This window comes from Marmota marmota, unplaced genomic scaffold (assembly GCF_001458135.2).
Source record: "Marmota marmota marmota unplaced genomic scaffold, marMar, whole genome shotgun sequence".
Classification (NCBI taxonomy): domain Eukaryota; kingdom Metazoa; phylum Chordata; class Mammalia; order Rodentia; family Sciuridae; genus Marmota; species Marmota marmota.
Genome location: NW_026000082.1, coordinates 4,808,848 through 4,832,180, shown reverse-complemented (window position 1 = coordinate 4,832,180; position 23,333 = coordinate 4,808,848). Strand labels below are relative to the sequence as shown.

Genomic DNA, 23,333 nt, shown 5'->3' with positions numbered 1-23,333 from the left:
GCGCTTGTCTAGCCATGCGAGGCACTGGGTTCGATCCTCAGCACCACATAAAAATAAATAAATAAATGTCCAACTACAACTAAAAATATATATATTTTTTAAAAAATGGAGACAGAGAAAAGGCCACAATCTAGTGCTTTATCCAGTGAGATAGGTCCTGCTGTGCTGTAGGAATGCACAGAAAGACGCAGCTAACCTTGTCTTTGGGGCCTATGGGAAGAAGTCACAGAGACAGATGCTTAACACATTAAGTCCCAAATGTTTGATTCTGTGAACATGTCAGTGAAATTAACACAGGAGGCTTAAAATAGGGTGGAAATCATAATCTTACATATCCTTTATATATCTTTTCGTATGATATGCCTACCATATATATAATTCAAACACTGTAATCGTTCACCTGTTTCTTTTCTCAAAAGAACAGAACTCTAAATGCATAATATTCACTTCAAAAGTTACTATAAGTGATGTATTTATTCAATTTAAGTTTTTATTCATGTCCCACATTTGTGGTGATAGAACTCAACAGGTTAACTAAGACCTGAAGGATAAAAGCAAAGTCACAGCACGTATAGAAACCCAAAGTTTCCAGAACTAGGTGTTATGTCCAGTGCATCTGAACATGTACTTGTAGGAGAAAAGCAGTCCTTTCTTAGGAGAGAACCATTAAATGGTCCAGCTGTGTAAGTTCATTATTTGGAATCTGGGAAGGAGACATCTTCTTGACTTTCGTGCACCATTAAAGAATGCAGTGCCATTTTCAAATGCACAATAAAATAACACACGTGGTATGTTTGACCAGAAGTGTTGAGGAGGTGGCCTGTCATTAGCCCTGAACCCTTCCAGGAGTTGCAAGGAGGAAGGAAGCAGAGACACTCGGCGGCTTCAAGGATCTTCTGTCTCTGGTTAGTGACACCATGTGGGAGACCCGCAGAGTCTCTCGGAGTACTCTGAAATGCCCATTCTCACCTCAGTTCTTGCAGTACTTGTTTCCTGTATAGCACTATCCATGTTAAATAATAACAAACTATCAACTCTTGTAACTAGAAGTTATAGGCTTGTCATCAAGGATAAGGTAGAGTTAGAATGTTTTGTATTTCCATATTTTGTCAGACATTGAAAGGTACATCCAAGTGAGAAGCACTGTTCCCTTTGAAATACTATAACCTGGGGAACTTGTACATTTAATACAGTTATGATTCCACTGGGTCATACATTTCTGGAATCATCTTAAGCCTATGGCATATTCTTTCTAATATCCATAATAGCTATATTCTTTTTTTCTTTTGAGGGTGATTTAAGCCAATCTGGAATGACCAAATATTTTATAGGGCCATTTATGAGTTAGGTGAATTCAGTGAATTAGATAAAGTACTAAAACCAAAAAGAAGTCCGTCTTTCTTTCTCTCTCCCTCCCTCCCTCCCTCTCTCTCTCTCTCTCCCTCTCCCTCCCTCTCTCTCTTTTTAATGTTCTCTTATACAGTGCTGGTGATTGAAACTAGGACCTTATACCTCTAGGCAATCGCTCTATCCCTTATCTTTCTTAGATAACTCATAAAGTATCTTTGAAAATCAGTTTTATTATTTCATAAAGAGAATTTTTATTTGCTATGCCCATTCCTTAACAGTACCAGCATATAGCTTATAGGAATTATGACTATTTGTTTCATCCCTTTTGGCACTCAGAAACACCTGTGGTCATCAGGGATGATATGGGCATTTTTTCCTTGTTTGCTGGTTGATGTTTATGCCTATGAGGATGGAGTTACAGTTAAGTGGCAGAGCACTTGCCTAGCATGTGCAAGGCCCTGGGATCAGTTCCCAGCACCACACACTCTCTCTCTGTCCATCCACATAGACATACACACACATGCATACATATGCAAATATACATACATATCTCTGACATATGTTCTTTGTCCTGGAAATTGCCTGTTTCCTTTAGTGTACCTTCCACATGCAGACACGTGTATACACACATGTTCACAGCATAAGCACACATGTGCGTGCATATACACATGGTGGGACAGTAAAAATAACAAATCCAGATGCCTATCTCCCAGTGGAAGCTGAAAGAGCCCGCTCCTTCTTTCACTGCTGAGTTGTGGCCAGTAAGTAAGTGTTCATGTGACCTCAGCTTGGACAATGGGAGACCTTAGGCTTAGAATTGGAAGCTAATAATGTGAATGATATGTATATGAATGGTGTTTATTCCCATTGACCACAGTGTCCTGATCAAATGTTCCTGCAATGACGTTACTTTGCTTCCTGCTTTCTTGTTCTCTGGAGGTCTCTTAGTTCAAAACTATTCCCAGCCTGGTCCTATAGCCCTTCTTTATTTTGAGATCCCAGTATTGGGATCTTACATTGGCCCAAATTCATTTCTCTTGCTTGCTGACAAAGAATCCTATTAAATAGGAAGGATTGTAAAAGTAGAGCTTTCTGAACAGGACATGAGTAACCAGAGTGAGAAATTTAGTTTCCTCTGTGCATTTTCTTGTCACAGGCAGGCATTTAGTCTCCATTCTCAGAAGTTTTTGTCTTTGAAACACCTTTAGCAGAGCATAGGACCTCTGAACAAGTCTCCACAGCATGCCTCCTATTGCCAAACCGTTTATTGGCTCTGGAAACAGGATCAGCATGGTTATGGCAGAGGAATCAAAACTTATCCTGAGCCAATCTCTGTGGGGAGGGTCACCTTCCCAGCACATGGGTTGGATATCTGAACATTTGGGCTTTTTCAGCCAGGCATAAGAGGGGAATGGCTAAGGGCATCTACTATACTATCTTTTAGAAAGAATGGCTCTGAGAAGCTTATTTGGCTAACTCCTCCACCCCATCCAGTCCTAGACTCCCTACCTCAACCTTCCTGCCAGTTTGTACTGCCAAACATTTTTTAAGCCACCTTTTCCTCTGTGCAACTGTAACAATTAATTTAGAACTTGCCTTGGGGGCACCTTTTAAAATGTGGGTCTGGATGCTGAGTTACTCTCAGCAGCTCTTGTTAGTGATTGACATTGGCATGCCAAGAAAATAGAATTCATAATTCCACTGTCATTGAACTTTGTCTCTGCTCAGCACATCCAGCTTTTTGATTGCTTCTTCCATTTGTGAGTTGGAAACTACTCATTCTGTTCATATAGTTAGGGATAGCTCCTGGCATCTTTTCAGAAAGGAATTTAGTTCCCATTGAGCTGTAATGATTTGCTTTGTCTTATATGTTACTTTCAGGTCATTTGTATGAGGTTTTTCTGGCTGAATGTTAATTCAATGTCATGTTCCAGTTGTAAAGTTGTTTTTGCTTTTTTTTTTGTTTTCCCAAGTGTCTTGAATCACTCAAGTTAGTAGTCAGAAAATAATATTTGTGCCTGTTGGGTTCCTCTGTCCTTGTTTATTCAACATTTTTGTAGTGTGTGCATCTAGATTTAGATTGTAGTTGGAATTGTTTTAGAAGAGGTTGGAGGGAAAAAAAAGTCACCTAAACCAACCTAGTTAGCATTTCATGATAAATGCAGGCCCCAAACTTCTGCTTTTAGCACAGAATAAAATCCTCTAGGTTTGGTGAGAGTACATTTTGAAGAGGTAGGACCAGAACAGTCCTAAAGAAAATAGTGATTTTAAATAGTAATCTCAATAAGTCCAACATTATTCCCATCACCATTTACTTTCTTTTTCTTTTTGTTAATTTTTTTGTAGTTGTATATGGACACGATACCTTTATTTTTATGTATTTATGTTTTATGTGTTGCTGAGGACCGAACCCAGTGCCTCACAAATACTAGTTGAGTGCTCTACCACTGAGCCACAACCCCAACCCCTACTTTCTGTTTCTTTATCAGTTCATTTTAAAAAATTGTGGTGAAATACATATAACACGAAATTTATCATCTTGGCCATTTAAAGTTTATAATTGAGAGGAATTAAATGCATTCACATTGTTCAACCTTCAGTACCGTCCATCTGCAGAACATTTTCATCTTCTAAAACTGTAATTCTTTTTTTTAAAAAAAAAACTGTAATTCTTTATCCATGACAAAACCTCCCATTCCTCTCTTCACCCTTGGCAATCACTGTTCCACTGTCTGTCTCTGAATGTGTCTGTACTAGGTACCTCCACACAGCAGAATCCTGCCATATGTGTTCTTTGCCTAACCAGCTTATTTCACTTAGTGTGTTAACAAGATTCATTCATGTTGTAGCATCTATCAGAATTTCCCTCCTTTTTAAGTCTGAATAATATTCCATTGTATGTATATTCCATCTTGTGTATGTGCCACTTTTTTTTTTTTAAATCCTTTCATCCATTAATGAATACTTGAGTTGATTTCACCTTTTGGCTGTTGGAAATGATGCTGCTGTGAACATTCATTTGTAATATTTCCTTTGAAATGCTGCTTTGAATTCCTCTGGCTATAGACCCACAAGTAAAATTGCTAGGTTGTATGAGTATTCATTTTTTAATATTCTGAGAAGCCTCCATCCTGTTTTTCCTGGGAGCTGCACCATTTTTATTTTTCCCACCAACAGTGTACAAGGTTCCCGTTTCCTCACATCCTTGCCAGTACTTGTTTTCTGCCTTTTTCGCCATTCTAATGAGTGAACAGGGGTTTCTCATCATGATCTGGATTTGCATTTCACTGATGATTAGAGATATTGAACACCTTTTCGTGTGCTTATTGGTTGTTTGTATATTTTCTTTGGAGAAATGTCTATTCGTATCCTTTCCCTGTTTTTTTAATCAGGTTGCTAATTTTGTTATGATTGTTATTGAGTTGTAGAAGTATTTCTGTATTCTGAAACATGATTTGCAAATATTTTCTCTTATTCCATAGGTTGCCTTTTCACTCTGTTGGTTGTGTTTGATGAAGAATGTTTCAAATTTTGATGTAATCCCATTTGTCTATTTTTGCTTTTGTTGCCTGTGCTTTTGGTGTCATTTAAAATAAATCATTATTAAGATCCAATGTCACAGGCTTTTTTCTCCATGTGTTTCTTCTAAGAATTTTCTATTTTATTTCTTATTTTTAGGTCTTTGATCCCTCTTTTTTTGTGTACCAGGAATTGAACCCAGGAGCATTTAACCTTTGAGCCATATCCTCAGCCTTTTATGTGTGTGTGTGTGTGTGTGTGTGTGTGTGTGTGTGTGTGTGTGTGTTTTATCTAGAGACAGGGTCTCACTGAGTTGCTGAGGCTGACTTTGAACTCACTATCCTCCTACCTCAGCCTCCTGAACTGCTGGGATTACAGGCATGTGCCACTGCACCTAGCATTTTGATCCATTTTTAACTAATTTTTATATATAGTATAAAGGAAGGATCTACCTTATTCTTTTTGCATGTGATTATCCAGTTTTTTCAGCACTAATTGTTGAAAAAATCTTCATTTCCCTTGTTGAATGTCTTGCTATTCTCCTTGAGAATCATTTAATCATATAAATGTTAATTTCTGGACTGTCTGTTCTATGGCATCCATATATCTTTATGCCAGTACCACATGGCTCTGATTACTGTAGCTTTGTATTAAGTTTTGAAGCCAGGAAGCGTGAGACCTCCTCCAAATTAGTTCTTTTTCAAAATTGTTTTGGCTGTTTAGCTCTACGAATTTTTGGATGGGATACACTTTCCCTTTTAAAAGTAGAAATACCCATTGGAGAAATCTCAGACCTTGTAAATGAAAAGTATGGCATTCTACAAACACACAAACACGCTTCATTTACATTGGTAGCATCTTTTATTTTTCCTCATTCAGAAATTGCTCACTGAGCTTCCCAGAAACATAAATTTGTTGTGTTTATAGCCCATTAATTCTTCTTTTGACCACAATTTGTCATGTTCCTCTAGAGTTTATCTTAGAGCATCTTTTGTATTTCTCTTTGGGAATTAGTCAAGGGTTGTTGAAGTAATGCTTTAAAGACATGTTAATAAACCCCTTGTTACAGCTTGAATTGTGTTTATAATTTTAATGGATAAAAAATATGCAATTGAATCAACAAATCTCTGTATATGACATGTATGTGCCTCTAAAAATGTAAAGTATCCTTAAAGAACAGGATGCAGTTGCTGAGAAACCATGTAATTAGTTTAGAAATTCAGCAGGGAGTGGCTGCTATTAGAGAAGTAGGTGCAGCAAGAACCTGCTGATGCTACCCAGGTAGAGTGATGTGGGCAGGAACTGAGTCCAAACTTCCTAAACAAATGCAAATATTTACTGAGGACCTACTGTATGGTAGATGCTATGCAAAGCCACAAGTTATGAAGTTCTCCAAGAATTGTAAGACGTGCAAATAAGTAATTACAAAACAAGCACCAATAAAGGGAGCTCTTGGACATGGGTTCTTCAGGTTCCATCTTCAGGCTTGTTTCTAGGGGATAGTTTTCACAGTTGAGAAGGGAATGATTTCAATTGATTTAGATGCAGAAAAAAAAAACAGAACAAGGAAACCAGTAGGGGCACTCTTTTTATGATCCAGGCAATTCAAAAGGTACAAGAATTAGGCTGGGGACAAGGAACTAGGAGAAAGAATAAAGCCTTTAGAATGAAACCATTAGTCTTGGTGCCTTTAGTTAACTGAAGACGTGGAGCCTGGAAGTTTAAACATCTAAGGCTCAATATCATGAAACCATAAAACATAAAATTTTAACTGTTATTGCACTTTACCCTTTGCATTATCTCACAACAACTCAGCTAGTAGATATTATCCCAATTTCATAGGTTAAGAAACCAAGATTGTTAAAGCTGTTCTGTATCTTATCTATAAGTTATCAGTGATATAATCTGTATTTTTTCTCAATCTCTCTGTACCTTTGCCTAGATTTCTTTCCAGGATAGCCTAGTTGTTTTCCTTTACTACATATAATCACAGATCTATTTTTCAGTTGTAGCATAATTTATACTCAGCACAACAGATTTTAAGTGTTTAGTTTGTTGAGTTTTGACAATTGCATAACCTGTGTAATCTTCACCCAAAACAAACATACAGAGTATTTAGTCATACCCAAAGTCTGTGGGTGCCACCGTCTAATCACTCCCTCCTTCCCCCAGAATAAAGAGCTTCCTGATTTCTGTCACTCTGGGTTAGTTGTGACAGTTTTTGAACTTAATACAAATAGAATCAAATAGTATTTATTTTTTCACGTCTTATTTCTTTCAATCAACATAGTGGTTTTGAGATTTATCCATGTTGTATTTAGCAAAAGTTTTTTCCTAAAATTACTCCTTAAAGTAATTTTGTATTTTACTGTAATATACAAAATGTGTAGATCTGTTCTTCTGTGGATCCTGTGTAGATCCATTCTCATGTATAGGTCCATGGGCATTTTGGGTTGTTTCTAATTTTTAGCTATTATGAATAAGGTATAAAGATAGCTTTTTAAAAATTATTGTAAACTTGTGTAGCTTGACTCAGAACAGACTCAGTCCGTGAGGAATAGACTCAGTTACGCTTCAGTAACAAACAGCCCTAATTCTCAGTGACTTAAAACAAAAAAGATTTATTTCTTTCCTATGTTACATACACACTGAGATTTGGCAAGAGGTCCCCTCTGCTGTGTTCCTCACTAACTGCCAATACCATCAGTGGCAGGAAATGTGTTTTAATCGTTTTTGTATCCACAGTACAAATATCTGTTAAATAAATGTATGTATTCAAAATAAAATGAGAACTATATTGTTGAGTTTCAAGCAATTAAAATAAGCTGTAGCCAGTCTAACTCAAAAGGAGTGTGTCATAAGAATACAAGGATGTCGCACAGACTCTTATGAAAGGAGTCATACAACTAAGACTGAAGGGAAGGCACCCAGGCATCCCCAGAGCTGCTAGCAGAAGGGAGTTCTGAACCACTTAGCCTTGAGTTTTGCCTTTGGTAGTGTCTCCACACCACAGTCCTGAGCTCTGTGTGTCTCCTCTAGAGTTAAGAGTCCTGGAGAGAGAGAATTTGGCCCCAAACTAAAACAGGTGTCTGCCCCCTCCATCCACTCAGATTGAGGCAGTGTTATTTGAGTTAGCTGGTGTAGACATGATGACCCATCCAGGGACTGACTGTGAGCTGAGCAGATACTCCAAAGAATGGCCTTCACATGTGGTACTTCTGAGAGCTGATCAACCATTGGCAGCACATTGTTATTAACTTATTGAAGCAGCATGGAAAGCACAGGGCGTAGTTTGATGGCTCTGCTCTCCTTTTCCTGCCTTGTTCAGGCCCCTCTGACTCAACGGACATGTGCAGTATGCCTGCTCTCTGGCTCAGTACCCTGCTACAAGCTGGGATTCAAAGAACTAAGATCCCACCCTTGTTCTTGGAGAGGGAGAAAGAATAGCATGGCAAGTATAGAGAGCAAGTCACACAGCAGTCACACACTCCTGTGGTCTCAGTTACGCTTCTGAAAATATCTGTGTTTGTCTTGACTCTCAAGATAGACCATTGTCATGTAACTTTACTACATTATATTGTTATAATTATTCTATTAGTTTTAGTCTCCCACTGTGCTTAGTTTATAAAATTAAACTTTATCTTAGCTATGTGTATATAGAGAAAACTAGAATAAATGTCAAGTTTAATACTATCTGTGGTTTCCAGCATCCCCTGGGGGCCTTGGAATGTTTTCCCCAAGGACTGGGAGGACTTCGTACACACACAGAGTTCTGTACCCTGGAAAATAGTTCTCTTATCCGAGGTCCAACTCCATTATCTCTCCATCATCTATGAAAGATAATGATAAGAACACTACCAAACAATTGTGATCGAGAATTGCCATGCTGTATGGGGCACCACTGTCTAAGAAACTTATTAACTTTATGGAAAGAAAGACTATTTATAAAGCAAACAGATTTCATTCCTTATATGATTCTTAGGGGGTCAAAGATTCCCTACAAGTCATTCAGGCTAACTGCTCAGTTACAGTATAAGTGCCTTCTGTCCTTTGGCTTCCCTCTTCTTTATTTTCTCTTGAAATTGCTAGTAAGTCAGCTTTCTACAGCTTGATGCTGAGGTGTGTGAAAATTCACTATGAAGCAGAGTATAAGGAATTATGAACTATAACTTCTTATAGCAGCTTTCCTGTCTCCGTTGGGACTAAGTGTAGGTTTCCTATTACTTGAGATTTTTAAAAATTTAAACTGACTTTAAAGGGCACTGAAGTCATACTAATTTGGGGAAAATCATTAAATTATGAAGGGATAACTTGGCTGATTTGAGCTAACTTGGTCTCATTAATCAGGATTTCTTAATAAGAATTTATGTGTAGTCATTTTCACTGCTGGTAACCTTTGAAAGAGATATAAAAGCATCTACTTAATTACTGCCAAATGCACTCTGCTGTGTGAGTTCCAAATCTGGAGCAGATATGTCCCATTGGTATTAGGCTCTGAGCTGAGCTCTATTGTGTTATTCTATGGAAGAAACTGGGAGGAGTATTACCACCGGGAAAATGGGATTACTCACCCCAGGGTAACTGACTACTTTTTCTATGTATGAGCAAACTGCTGAGGAATGGATTATAACCCCTGAAAACCAGTAGCCATCTTTTACATAATAGTGCATACTCAAGGCATCTGTAATGCTGTCAGGAAAGAATAGATACATTTTTCATCCTCTCTGGCACTTCATAGTTTTAGTTTTTCTTCCGATTGCTTTGGTTTGGCTCACTAACTAGATGATCCATGAATCCAAGAAGTGATACCTAGACTTCATTTCTTTATATGCTCCCTCATTCCACAAGGAATTTACACCAGAATTCTTGTAATTGAACCTACCTACATCAGCACTCTGGAAACGGAGGCTATGAGAAGCAATTTTCCCAAAGCTCAACTCTAATGAGTGAATTTCTCTCATAAAATAACACAATACACTTGATCCTAAGTGCAATGGGAGGATGTTAAGCAAGGGATAGAAATATAATCAGATTTGTATGTTAGGACCACAACAGCTCTGCTGGGTGAGGGATGGATTGGGGAGGATTGCTGAAAGGATGGAAGTGTGGAGATGAGTAGAAAGCTCTCCATTAATTCAGATGAGAAATGATAATGACTTACAATAGGGTAGGATGGAAAGAAGTGGAAAGATGCAAGATAACATTTTAAAGACAGAATAAACATTACTAGTTGATGGCTTGAAGGTACAGTTGAGGAATGAGAGGTATTAATGCTTAATTCCTGGTTGAATGACAGGTACAGATATTGTTGATGGGTACTCAGGTGAGGAGACTTGGCCTTGGAACCATCTGGGAACTGAGAGGAATAAAAAGCTCTATGTTATTTGAGATGCTTGTAAGACATCTAGTGGAAAAAACATAAAGGAGGAGTTGAATATATAGCTCTTCAGCTCAGAAATTGATGTGGGCTAAATATGTGAATGTGGAGGATGTCAGTATATAAATAGTCTCTGATTTTGAGGGAATGATTCACCTATTTGTGGTTTATTGAACTGACACTAAAGGAAAAGGATGGGTTTGAGGTATAAATTGAGTAAATACTGGCATTTCATATATGGCAATATGATTAAAGCACCAAAACAGGAATGACATGGACCAATGGACTTGTTACCCCGTCAGGGAGAAATCAGAAGTAAAATGGGGTTGGTCACTGCTCCTGAGTCAGGCCATGGCTTCCCTTACATACATTGGTTATATGAGCAGAGATCTATATGAACTCTTAGACCTTTACATATCAACAAGACTCCTTTTTGTAAGCTTTATTGATTTATATTATGAAAGATAAATCAAAGCCCAGCACAGTGGTGTATACCTTTAACCCCAGCAACTCAAGAGTCTAAGGCAGGAGGATCACAAGTTTGAGGCCAATTTCAACAACTTATTGAGACCCTGTCTCAAAATTTAAAAGAAAAGAAAAAAGTGGGGGTTGTAGCTCAGTGGTAGAGTGCCTGTGAGTTCAATCCCCCATACAGAAAAAAGAAAAAGAAGAAATGATAAAGCTTGCATAATTTGAGATAATTATGTTGGTCCTACATCATGAATGGTGAAGGACAGCCATCTCCCACATAACCACTTACTTCTGCATTTGCTAGTAATATGGTAGAAATAGGCCCAAATAATCAGAACTGCTGCTCTAGGAGTTGTGTGCCTGTTGCCCTGGTGACAAGGTTGCAGTTCCCACTTCCTCTGCTCCATTAGGATAATGAGGAGAATTCACAAGGCATTGTCTACAGGAAGCTCCACACTCCCATCCATCACTCTTCACAGTCCACTATGCAGGGCCTGTTGTAGACATCCACCATCCTTCTTTTGGCAGAAGGAAGTTAGAAACTGAGAGAGGAGGCTGGGAACCTTTCCAGCTCAAAGAACAAAATGTTCTAGACGTTAATGGGGCCTAGAGATCATATACACCCATTTGAAAAATTTCTATTCCACCTCGCTAAGCAAGTTGACGCCTTTCCAAAATTATCTTTCACAGCACCTGACTTTCCAAGCAAGATTTGGCGAACTCCTAGCATCATCATTCTTTGTCACTAATAATTGTATCTGAGAATCCCTTGAGTGATACATCTCTTTCTGTGTCTAATTGCTCCATGTGCTTGGAAGCTATATATTTAAATATGTATTTAATTCTGTGCGATGCATGTGCATTTTCAGTTGAGAAGTAAGGAAGCACTTGTAATTTGAGCCAGGAACTCAGGATTTACTCTGTACTGATTCTGCCTATTTTAACATTTTGCAGAAATGAAGACGCAGTCAATCAGATGGCTGTTCCTCCCTTCCCATTACCATCAAGCTCCCCATCTTCTATTGAGGTAAGGCTGCTCCTGATGAGCTCTGAGTGCATTATGTGGTTTTGCCATGAGCATTTTCCCAAATTTGACATTTGGGATTTTCAGCATTTAGTATTACAAACACATCATATGTGTATTAACTAGCAAATTTCCCTAATATAAAAAACATTTGAGGTATTATTAAAAAGTAATGTAATGGCCAGGTGCAATGGCACATGCCTGTAATCCCAGCGGCTCTGGAGGCTGAGACAGGAGGATCATGAGTTCAAAGCCACTCTCAGTAAAAAACGAGACACTAAGCAACTCAGTGAGACCCTATCTCTAAATAAAATAGGGCTTGGGATGTGGTTCAGTGGTCAAGTACAATCCCCAGAACTCTCCCCTCCCCCCAATCGGAAAAAAAAGTAATGTATCAAAATATAGTCTACTGTCATGTGTAACTAATTAGAACAAAAAAGTAATATAAACTATGTTAAACAAGCATATCAGAACTTAACCATATGAATATTATCATCTTCAAAGTTGCTTAAGATTTCCTCAAGTTCTATAATTTTATTCTGATTAGATACTTCAGAATTTATTAGAAGATCATTTTATGGCTGAACTGTACCCTTTCTTTATGGTTTCAAAGCACTTCAACACCTGCAATAACAAATGTCTTCAAACAGTTACTTCATCTATTAATGGAGAAATTATTAGAACAAGATTGTTATAATATTGGCATGCTTCTAGAGTTGGAGGGAAAGAGATAACTATTGTTATAAAGGTTGAGTATCTCTTATCTGATATGCTTGGGACCAGAAGTGTTTCAGATTTTGAATATTTGTATATTCATAATGAAATGGCTTAAGAATGGGACCCAAATCTAAACACAAAATTCATTTGCGAGGGGCTGGGATTGTAGCTCGGTGGTAGCATGCTTGCCTAGCATGCGTGAGGCACTGGGTTTGATTCTCAGCACCACATACAAGTAAATAAAATAAAGGCCCATCAACCACTAAAAAATATTTTTTTAAAAAAAATTCATTTATGTTTCAAATATATCTTGTACACATAGCCTAAATATAATTTTAGGCAGTATTTTTAGCATGCCAGTGTTTTGATTATGACCCTTCACATGAGATCAGATGTGAAATTGTCCACTTATGGCCTTATGTACATGCTCAAACAAACAAACACAAAAAGATTTAGGAGCGTTGTAGATTTGGGGATATTTGAATTAGGGATACTCAACCTGTATAATCAATTCGTCTCTTGAGATGAGAGAATATTCATTCTTTTCACATTTTTTAAAATTTTTTACTTATTAAATTACTTTTTTTCATTCCAAGAAGAAATACATACTTATTTGTAATTATAGATGTGAAATTATTATTATTCCTTTCACTACCAATTAATGGTTACTATTAAGTATCTTTCCATACTTTTTTCGTTGCTTCCACAACAAAAATATGTAACTATATATAAGTAATGTTCTTTTTAATAAAAATTTAATAATACAATAACACATTCTTCTCATTCATTCAATAAGTATCTCATAAGTTCATAGTATGGTATTAGGCACCATTTTGGATATTAGAGATATTTGTGTGAATAAAATAAGGCTCCCTGCCATGGATCAGCTTACATTCTAATGAGGAAAGAAATATAAATTAACTAACAAATAAATACACCAAAAAATGCTGAGAGCCATAGCTGAGTAGGAATGAAGCATGGCATTTTTGGTTGAAGGGTGATGCCAGCAAGCCATTGAGATGATAATGGTTATGTTAAGATGTGTATTCAATTGGATATTAGACCCCGCCTCGGCCTGCTACTTTGGATGAAGCTACTTTGGAGCTCTACAGGGATTCCAGGAGAGTTCCCATTGGTTGGGGAAGTGCGGGAGGAGGGATTTCCAGTTGGTGTGGTGTGTCCCGGGAGAAGGCGTTCGTGGGAGTTTTGGAAATAAAGTTTGTTCCTGCTTGAGTGGCTCGCTGGTGATTCTGTGCCCAGCCAGACTGCGGCAAAAAAAAATTACCAGATAGTGGTCAGTGCCTGGCAGAAAACTAAAATAGAGAACATGGCCCAGTAACCACTTTCATTGATCATAGAGAAGGCCTCTTGGATAGGTGAAATTCAAATAAGATTGGAATGATAAGGAGCCAGGCTAGCGTGATTGTGTCCAGCAGGTCTCCTCTGCAGCAGTCATTTATCTCTGCCTTCTCTTCCTACTAAGTGCGTGCCACCACCCCATGGAAGATTTAATGCAAATAGATGTGAACCCTCCTGAACTGCTCTTTGGTTGTGAATTAAAGGCTGATAAGTATTTTAGGGTGGATGGTGAAAAAAGCACCTGTTATCATTAAGAACAGTTTAGAACCAAGCACAAAGTCATGTGCTTGTAATCCAAGCAACCAGGGAGGCTCAGACAGGAGCATAGCACGTTTGAGGCCAAGCTGGGCAACTTAGTGAGTTAGTGAGATCCTGTCTTAAAATAAAAAAGAAAAAGGGTTGGGGCTGTAGCTCAGAGGTAGAGCACCCCTGGGTTCCATCCCCAGTACCACCACCAAAAAAAAAAGAAAAGTGTCTGCTTAGGAGCTGTTGTACAAAGGATAAACTGCACATTTTTTTAAAAAGAGGCAATGAATTATGAAGTCAGTCCAATTTAAAAAATACTGGCATCTGTGACAATGTCTGTACAATCAACAGTTTCACTTGGGGACTTTGAAATTACACCACCTGTAGTCTTAAGGGTGAAATGTGATTTAGGGACTGATCGTTACTGGACAGCACTTAGTAGTTATGGAGGAAGATGCAGAGTTTGAAGATGAAGAGGAGGAGAATGGAAAACTCTTGAGTCTCTGGAAAGCCAGCTGCCACTGGAAGTGGTAGTACAGTTCCACAGAGGAAAGTACAACGTTCTGACATAGAGTAGGAGGAGGAGGGCAGTGATGAAGGTGAAGACCACAAGATGATGGTTTTGGTGATGAGGAAACTGAAGAAAAAGCTCCAGTGAAGAAATCTATACAAGATACTCCAGCCAAAATTGCACAAAAACCAAACCAGAATGAAGCCATCGATACTAAAATGAAGGTCAAGAATCCAAAATGCAGGAAAAATTCCCCAACACACCCAAAGGACATAGTGCAGTAGAAGACATTAAAGTAAAAATGCAACCAAATGGAGGAAAAGGTAGTTTTCCTTCCAAAGTGGAAGCCAAGTTTAATGATTTTGTGAAGAATTGCTTCCAGACAACTGCCCAGGAGGCTATTTGAGCTCTCCAACCGTGGAGGAAGTCTCTTTAAGAAAATGAACATTTCTTCAAAACGTTCTGTCTTGTTCCATATCTGTAACAGTTGATATCTGGCTTTTTTTTTTTTAATGCAAAGTGAAAACTTCCTCCACCATGTTTGATAAATTATGTCCACGTTCCATTGCCAAGAACATGTTGTTCAAAATCCCTGTTTAGTTTTAAAAGATGCAACTCCACCATTTGCTGGGCTCAAGTACGTAGGGAATGTTATGATAGGACATAGTAACAGTGGTGGTCGGCCACGGGAATTGTGGGGAGACAAAAATATACCTGTGAAGTCAACTCAGCATTGAAAAAGAAGGAGCCAGACACAGAAAAGCTAGGAGGAAGAGTGTGCCCTGGAGAGGGGACCGAAATAGCTCTCAAGTGAGAATGAGCCTGAGGGAGAAGGAGGAAGGAGGCGGAGAGGCCTCAAGTCTGAGCAAGAAGCTGGTGTTGTATTTTGTGTGCTGTGGAAGCCAGCGAAAGGTTTTAAACAGGAGAGTGAAGTGGCCTGATACATAATTTTTAGAGATCCATCTGGTCATTTGAGGGATGGAAAATAATTTTTTTCTTTGGCCCCCATGGTTTCTAGTTAGAACAGACTCCTATAACAAAAGACAGATTACCAAGACAAAAACAGAATTTTATGAGTATATTATTTCACATATAATATATGAGAACCCAGGAATGAGTAGTTGTCAAAGAGATGCTTTTGAATTCCAGTTTTTGTAGCATCTTCACCAAAAAAGAGTAATTTTTGTTTGTATTGAATCCAGAGTTGATATATTCTGAGCAACATCCCCAATCCCATTTATTTATTTGTTTGTTTAATTTCTTGAGACAGGGTCTCAGTCAATTGCTGAGGCTGGCCTCAAATGTCCTGCCTTGGCCTTCCAAGTTACCAAGAAAAAATTAGTGAATTTTCAGAGAAATGACAAGACAATGGCAAAAGACTTTGACTCTAGGGTTGGTAACTTAGAAGAAGGCAAATATCTAGTAAATAAAGGCTAATTAGTAAGTCTTGTTGCTGCAAGATTCCTCTGGTGCCATCTCCAGACCAGTAAGGATCCAAAGTTGTCTTCAGTGGCTAACTTTTGTTCTCCCTGGTGATTGCGGGGGATGACATTTTGTTGTTTATCTTTGTAAATCTAAGTCCTGCTTTTAGGCCCATATAGGAAAGGCAAGGCGTTCTCCTACATCTGCTTTTTAATTGCCTTCAGCTCAACAGCCCTTCTTATTTTCTGTGGGGATATGGGGGTATATATTACAGTCTCCTACAACTTCTAGGTAAGGAATGGACGGTAGGAAGGTAAACATAATATGCTGGAAGGCAGAAGCCCAGGTGAGACCTGAATATGGCTTGGATGAGGTACAGGTTATTAGAAGCAAAGAAAAGTGAGCAGAATCCAGCTGTTTCAGAGTTTTGAGTCAGACCTGATGGGTTAAAAGTGAGAGCTGAGGGGAAATATAGAATCACAGATTCCATTTTCTGGGTGGATTATGGTGCCATTTACTATAGTCTGTAGAAAAATTGCTTTTTCTCAATAAGGAGATAGAAATTAAGACGTTTATTTTAGGAGATTAAATTTGATATGTCGTACACATCATTCTGAATAGAGTCTATGCATTAAAAAAATATATTACTCTGTTTGCCCAAGTGTATTCTCACTTTAAAAATGTTTCAATATGCTCTATCAGAGTTTTTTTCCTGGCTTATAGATATTCAGATGGTCTCCAAAATCTTGGCATTAAAAGAGCACCAAAATGTATGTGCATGTGTATGAGAGAGGGGCATTAAGTGCTTTTATTTTTATAGCACATATATCTCTAATGTACCATTTCTGTAAATTTGTAAAGGGTATACAAATTCAAAATTTTAATCTATATTGACCACCAAGAGCCATTTTGCCACAGTTTTGCCAGCACTGAAGTTTTTTTTATTTCAATGAAGACCCAGGAGAGATAGGCAGGTAGCATGGCAGTGGGTAGCACCCACATTTCCCTTCTCTAAAGGAACATTGCAATAGTTTCAGCCTCATGAGGTTATTAAGATTAAAATATACAGTAGTCCCCTTATCTGTGAATACATTCCGAGACCCCCAATGGATGCCTAAAGCCACAAATGTTGCTAAACTCTATATACAGGCATTATGATAGTGTGAGTTCACCCCGATAACTCAGATAGCTGCTGTGCGATTCACAGGCTGGTAGTGTGCACAGCTCAGGTATGCTGCACAAAAAGATGGCTCACATCCAAGGCAGAACGACAGCACAAGAGTTCATCATGCTACTCAAAACAGTGCACAATTTAAAACTAATGTGTTTAGACCACCATTGACTGTGGATAACCAAAGCCACAGAAAGCAAAACCACAGATAAGGAGGGACTACTGCATGTGTTTATATAGATCTTGTGTCTGGTACATGATTGCTGCTCAATAAATATTAAACTAGGCTTGGTGGAACAGCTACTGCGATGGGGCTGAGGCAGGTCCAGGCATTCAGGGCCGGTCTGGGCAACATAAGGAGACCCCATCTTGAAAATAGAAGTGACTGCTTGTTAATTCTTCTCTCATATTTACAGAAAGTCACATCAATCTTTTGAGGGCGGGAAGTATTTTAGAAAAATTGTTGACCATGTATGTTTCCACTAAAATATCCTGTAGAAAGTGAATTTGTCTTTTACTATAAATATTGTTTTCTGCATGCAAAATGAAAGTACTTTTATACTTTTAGAAAGCCAAGAGAAGTTGGCTGTATTTAAGTTATGGAGTTTCTGAGATATCTAGTCTTTTGAGCAGAGAAATGTATACTGTTGGTGTCAGTGTTTAGTTTCAAGAGGACTATTTCTGGGGTTTCTGTTTAGTTCTGTTGGTTTTCTCTGTCAGGAATGACTTTGGATACCAGCTGCATGTCTTCTTAGGCTGTTCCCAGCCAGTTTCTTCGGCCTTCCTGCTCACAGGCCAGCACTTAAAGAGAATGGTTCAGCATGTGCTATGTCGATGCTTCCCATACCTAGTTTCATGTCTCACTTGTATGCAGACTGGGAGACATGACGATTTTCATTCCACAGAAGAGACTGGGGCTAAATGAGGTAAAAAACCTTCCCGTGTGTCCACGTGCAGGTACACAATACAGCATCAGTTCCTTGTCTGTACCTGGGTGTGTTACCACCAAGCTTTTAGAGACTTGTTATAAAGACCCAAGGGGAGGCTGAGGCAGGAGGACCACCTGTTCCAGGCTAGTCTCAGCAACTTAGCAAGACCCTGTCTCAAAATAAAAAGTAGTAGTAGAACACCCCTGGGTTAGATCTCCAATACCACAAAAAATTTAAAATATAAAATAATGAATAAAGGGAGCACTGCATATAAAGCCTTTGGTATAGTTTATGACACAAAAGAATTACTAAGTGTAAACTATTTTATTTATCAAAATATTGAAGTATACTTAACTTTCATTATGTTGTATAACATTAGCTATTATTTTCACTTTTAAACGTACTAACCACAGAAATGGTTCTAATCATTCTGTCACCTATAAAAAATTTTACTTATACCTTAACCTAGCAGCATCAGTGATCATCCAGAAAAATAACTTGTTCTCATTCAAAATAACATCATTGTAATCTGAAAAATTAAAACTGATTTTATCTTTAAATAAAGCATGCTGGTAATATATGAAAAGTATAAATAATGCCAATCTTAAGCATTAGGAACCTTATAATAACTGAATCAAGCCAAGTGGGTTGGTGTACCCCTGTAATTCCAGCTACTCAGGGGGCTGAGGCATGAGGATTATAAGTTCAAGGCCAGCCTCAGCAATTTATCCAGACCCTACGCAACTTAGCAAGACCCTGTCTCAAAATTAAAAAATGGGGGGGGGGGGGTCTGGGGATGTGACTCCATGGTAAAGAACCCCTGGGTTCAACTCCCAGTACTGAAAAACAAAAATAAAAAAATCAAGAGTTAATAAATGGGATGGTGTCAAATTAAAAAGCTTCTGCACAGCAGAAAAACAATTAGGAATGTGAAGAGAGAACCTACAGAATGGGAGAAAATCTTTGCTCACTATTCTTCTGACAAAGGATTAATATCTAGAATATATAAAGAACTCAAAAAACTTTACACCAAAAACTCAAATAACACAATTAAATCAATGGGCAAATAAATTAAACAGACACTTATCAAAAGAAGACATACAAATGGCCAACAAATACATGACAATTTTCAACATCATTAGCAATCAGGGAAATGCAAATCAAATTGAGATTTCATCTCATACTAATCAGAATGGCAGTCATCAAGAATCCAAATAATAAATGCTGGAGAAGATGTGGAGAAAAAGGAACACATTTACAATGTTGGTGGGATTGCAAATTAGTACAGCAACTATGGAAATCAGCATGGAGGCTCCTCAAAAGATAGGCATGGGGGGACTGGGGTTATGGCTCAGTGGCAGAGCACTTGTCTAGCATGTGTGAGGCACTGAGTTTGATCCTCAGCACCACATATAAATAAATAAAAATAAGGGACCATCAAAAACTAGAAAATATTTTTTAGTTGTTTAAAAAAATGGAACCGTCCTATGATCCAGCTATACCACTCCTCAGTATTTATCCTGAAGAATTAAAGTCAGCATACTACAATGATACATGCATACCGATATACGTAGCAGCCCAATTCACAGTAGCCAAACTATGGAACTAACCTAGGTGTCCATCAACAGATGAATGGATAAAGAAAATGTGATATATATATAATGGAGTTTTATTCAACCACAAAGAAAAATGAAATTATGTCATTTGCAGGAAAATGGATGGAACTAAAGACCATTATGTTAAGCAAAATTAATCAAACTCAGGGGGTTAAGGGTAAGGATCATAAGTTTTCTCTCATATGTGGAAGCTAGAGAGGAAAAAGGAAAGGTAGGAGGGGCAGGGATCTCATGAAATTCAAAGGGAGATCAGTAGAGGAAGGGAACCAAAAAGTAAGAGATGGGGGAGAAGGGAAAAAGTGCTGGGGAGTAATAGTGGCCACATTATATTGTTATGTGTTATGTGCTGTGTGAATATATAACAACAAGTCTCACCATTATGTACAACTATAATGCATCAATTAAAAAATGTGGAAAAATTAGAAGGACTGGGGGTATAGTAGGGTCAGTTCTCAGTACTGCCAAGAAAAAAGTAAAATAGCTGAATCTTACTGTAGGGTGCCATCCGTTACATTTCATTTTCAAAAATTATTAACCATAGTTGGGCATTTATATAAGTATAATAAATCCTTTTCTCTAAAAGGTTATGCTCTGTTTCTGTTGCACCACTACAATTTGAATTACATTCTCAAGAGGACTCTTGAGTTCCCCTCTGGAGTTTTGGCTCCAGTAGAGGCCACCAAATATCAAAGCCACCCCTCCTGGGGTGTGTGTCTGAAGTGTATAGATGTGATCTGGTCCCCCCCACACACAGCCTCCTCCCTTCCACTCTGCCTGTGTGGCCCTTCTCACTCTGCCCCATGCCCCTCAACTGTTTCTAGTAAGTGTTTAAGCATAACTCACATCTGGCATAAGACTGAAAGCACCCATTTTAATCATAACCAAACAATAAAATGTTGCCATATCATTATTAAGTTGTACCTAATAATAATAATTCATCATGATTGAATAGCACTTTTATTGTGTACTAATCATACCTCATATTTACCCTATTATATAGCAAATGTTTATTGAATTTTTAGTATGAGTCAGGCAGTGTTCTAGACACCAAGGGTTTAGCAGAGAACAAAATTGCTTCATGCGGGTTGTGTGCTGGTAGAGTGAAAAAGAAAGCTATCAATTGAACAAGAAGCTTGCCACTGTGTTCTCATTCTGGCTCTGCCACTTAGTTATTGGGCATATGACCTTGGGAAGGGCAGTTAACCTTCCAAAGTTTGTATTTCTATGAAGCCGGGTAATAGCCTCCCCGATGGGTGTCCAATGAGACTTATGAGGATCAGTACTAAATATAGGTAAAAGTGTTTGATAATCCACACATTAAATGTATTTATAAGGGATTATTAGCATTTCTACTGTGCTACTGTTGGTAATTTTTAATACCATCAGAAGTCAGGTCCAAGTCCTAATCTTTATCCCATCATTTACTAGCAGAGTGAGCTTTAGCCAGTTAAGCTCTGTATCAGTTTCTTCACATTTAAAGTGGGTTCGGTAAAAATAATTAATTCTGTGGATTTGTTGGAAGAATTAAATAATGTTTATAAATCCCTAACACTTTTTTCCTGACACACAGTAAGAATTTATTTTGATTGTGATTATATTTTTAACAACCTTCTAGCAGAATTGCCAGGCTCCAGAACCTGGATTTAGATACAACATTTAGATACAAACAGAATCTCTTTCCTTTTTAAATTAGTCAATTTTTAAAATTGATATATAGAAATTATAAGTATTTACCAGGTACAACGTAATGTTTTGAAATATGTATGCATTCTGGGATGGCTAAATCAAAGCTTTAACATGCATTACCTCACACACTGATCTTTTGTGTATGTGTGTGTAAGGAGAACACTTAAAATCTATTAGAGGAAAAAAGTCTCAGAGATTGTTTTCAAGAATACAATATAATGCTTTTTCCTCTTTTTTTGGTAGTTCTAGGGGTAGAACCCCGTGCCTTACACATGCTTCACAAGTACTCATCCTGTGAGATACAGCCCCAGCCCACAATATATCCCATACCATTGTTACTATAACTATAGTTATCGTGCTGTACAGTTATTCTCTTGAACTATTCCTCATGTCTAACTGAAATATTGCATCATTTGACCAACATCACCTCAGTGCCCACCCCCAGCCCTTAGTAACCACCATTCTGCTGTCTCTTCTGTGAATTCAACTTTTTTATATGCCACATATAAGTGAGTTCACTTGATTTTGACTTTCTGTGACTAACATGTTCATTCATGTTATAAATAATAGGATTTCCTTCTTTATAAGGCTGAACAGTATCCCATTATGTATATGTACACCACATTTTCTTTATCCATTCATTCATTGATAGACACATATTTTGATTCCATTCTTGGCTATTGTGAATAATGCTCAATGAACCTGGGAGGATAGATAGGTCTTCAACATATTGATTTCAATTCCTTTGAAGGTATACCAAGTGGTATAGTTGATGGATCTTGTGATAGTTCTGTTTTATTCTTTGAGGATCCTCCATACTATTTTCCATCATAATTGTACTAAATTTCAATACTGCCAAAAATGTGCGTGCGTTCCCTTTTCTCTTCATTCTTACCAACACATATATTTCATCTTTTTGATGATAGCCGTACGAACAGGTATGAGGTAATATCTCCTGGTGGCTTTAATTTGCATTTCCCTGATGATTAGTGACATTAAGCAGTTTTTTCATAGTCACTGGTGAAAAATGTCCATCCAGGTCCTTGCCTGTTTTGTAATCATATTATTCATTTCCTTGCTATAGAGTTGTTTGGCTTCCTTATATATTTTGAATATTAACCCTTAACTGTTGTAGTTTGCAAATATTTTCTCACATTCTCTAGATTGTCAGGATCTCTTTCTTACTTATCCTCGTGCTCAAAACTCTTTAATACCTCCTTCTTGCCTATAAGAGCAAACCGTTACTTCAAGGTTAAAGTTATGCTTACCTCCACAATTTGCTAACTTGATTTTCCTACTAATGTATAATAAAGCACTAGCTACTCCACATGCATCTCTATATCTCCCCATCCCACCCCTTCCACATACACACCTTGGTCTCTGCAGCTCTTATGTCTTTGCTCCTTTTGTTTCTTCCCCTTGGGTCGCCTTCCCACTTCCTCTTTATTAATTCACATCCTGATTCTTTGAAGGATTGTCTTTTGGAAGATTATCCTTCACATTTTCTATGACTCAACTTGATAAAAAATAATGTGCAGAAAGTAATGACCTTGGTGTCTAGAATATAAGAGGTGCTCAAGTGTGTTATCCTATTATGGTGACTGGCTTTATTCCACACCATTCCCTTCAGTAATCTTCACACCCTTTGTGGTTGTGTGATACTCATGACTTATTTAGCAAGATAAAAATTATCCCTTGTCCATGGTATGATGTCACATGGGCCTCATGGAAAAAGTGAAACCCGTTTCCAAATGGATTTCTCAGCTAGGGCTCTGCTCCTAATATTTACTTCATTATTGCAGTATTTTAAGGATATGTACTAGAAGCAACACACTAAATTGTATTCTTCTATAGGTCTGGGCTTCTTGTCTTCATCACCGTAGAATCACCAATGCCTAGCACATAGTACTGGTTACATAAATATTTGTTGAATGG

The 23,333-nt window shown here is 37.9% G+C and overlaps 1 protein-coding gene and 1 pseudogene across 7 annotated transcripts in view; both read left to right on the top strand.

Moving 5' to 3' along the window:
- The window catches only part of Patj (PATJ crumbs cell polarity complex component), a 342,906-nt gene that overhangs the window by 224,308 nt on the left and 95,265 nt on the right, over positions 1-23,333 (top strand). For all 7 annotated transcript variants that reach the window (XM_048815262.1, XM_048815263.1, XM_048815259.1 and 4 more), the window contains one exon: positions 11,672-11,744. In XM_048815262.1, coding sequence (XP_048671219.1) covers positions 11,672-11,744 — 73 coding nt within the window. The remainder of the gene's footprint in view (positions 1-11,671; positions 11,745-23,333) is intronic.
- On the top strand, positions 14,072-18,847 carry LOC125620362 (annotated as a pseudogene).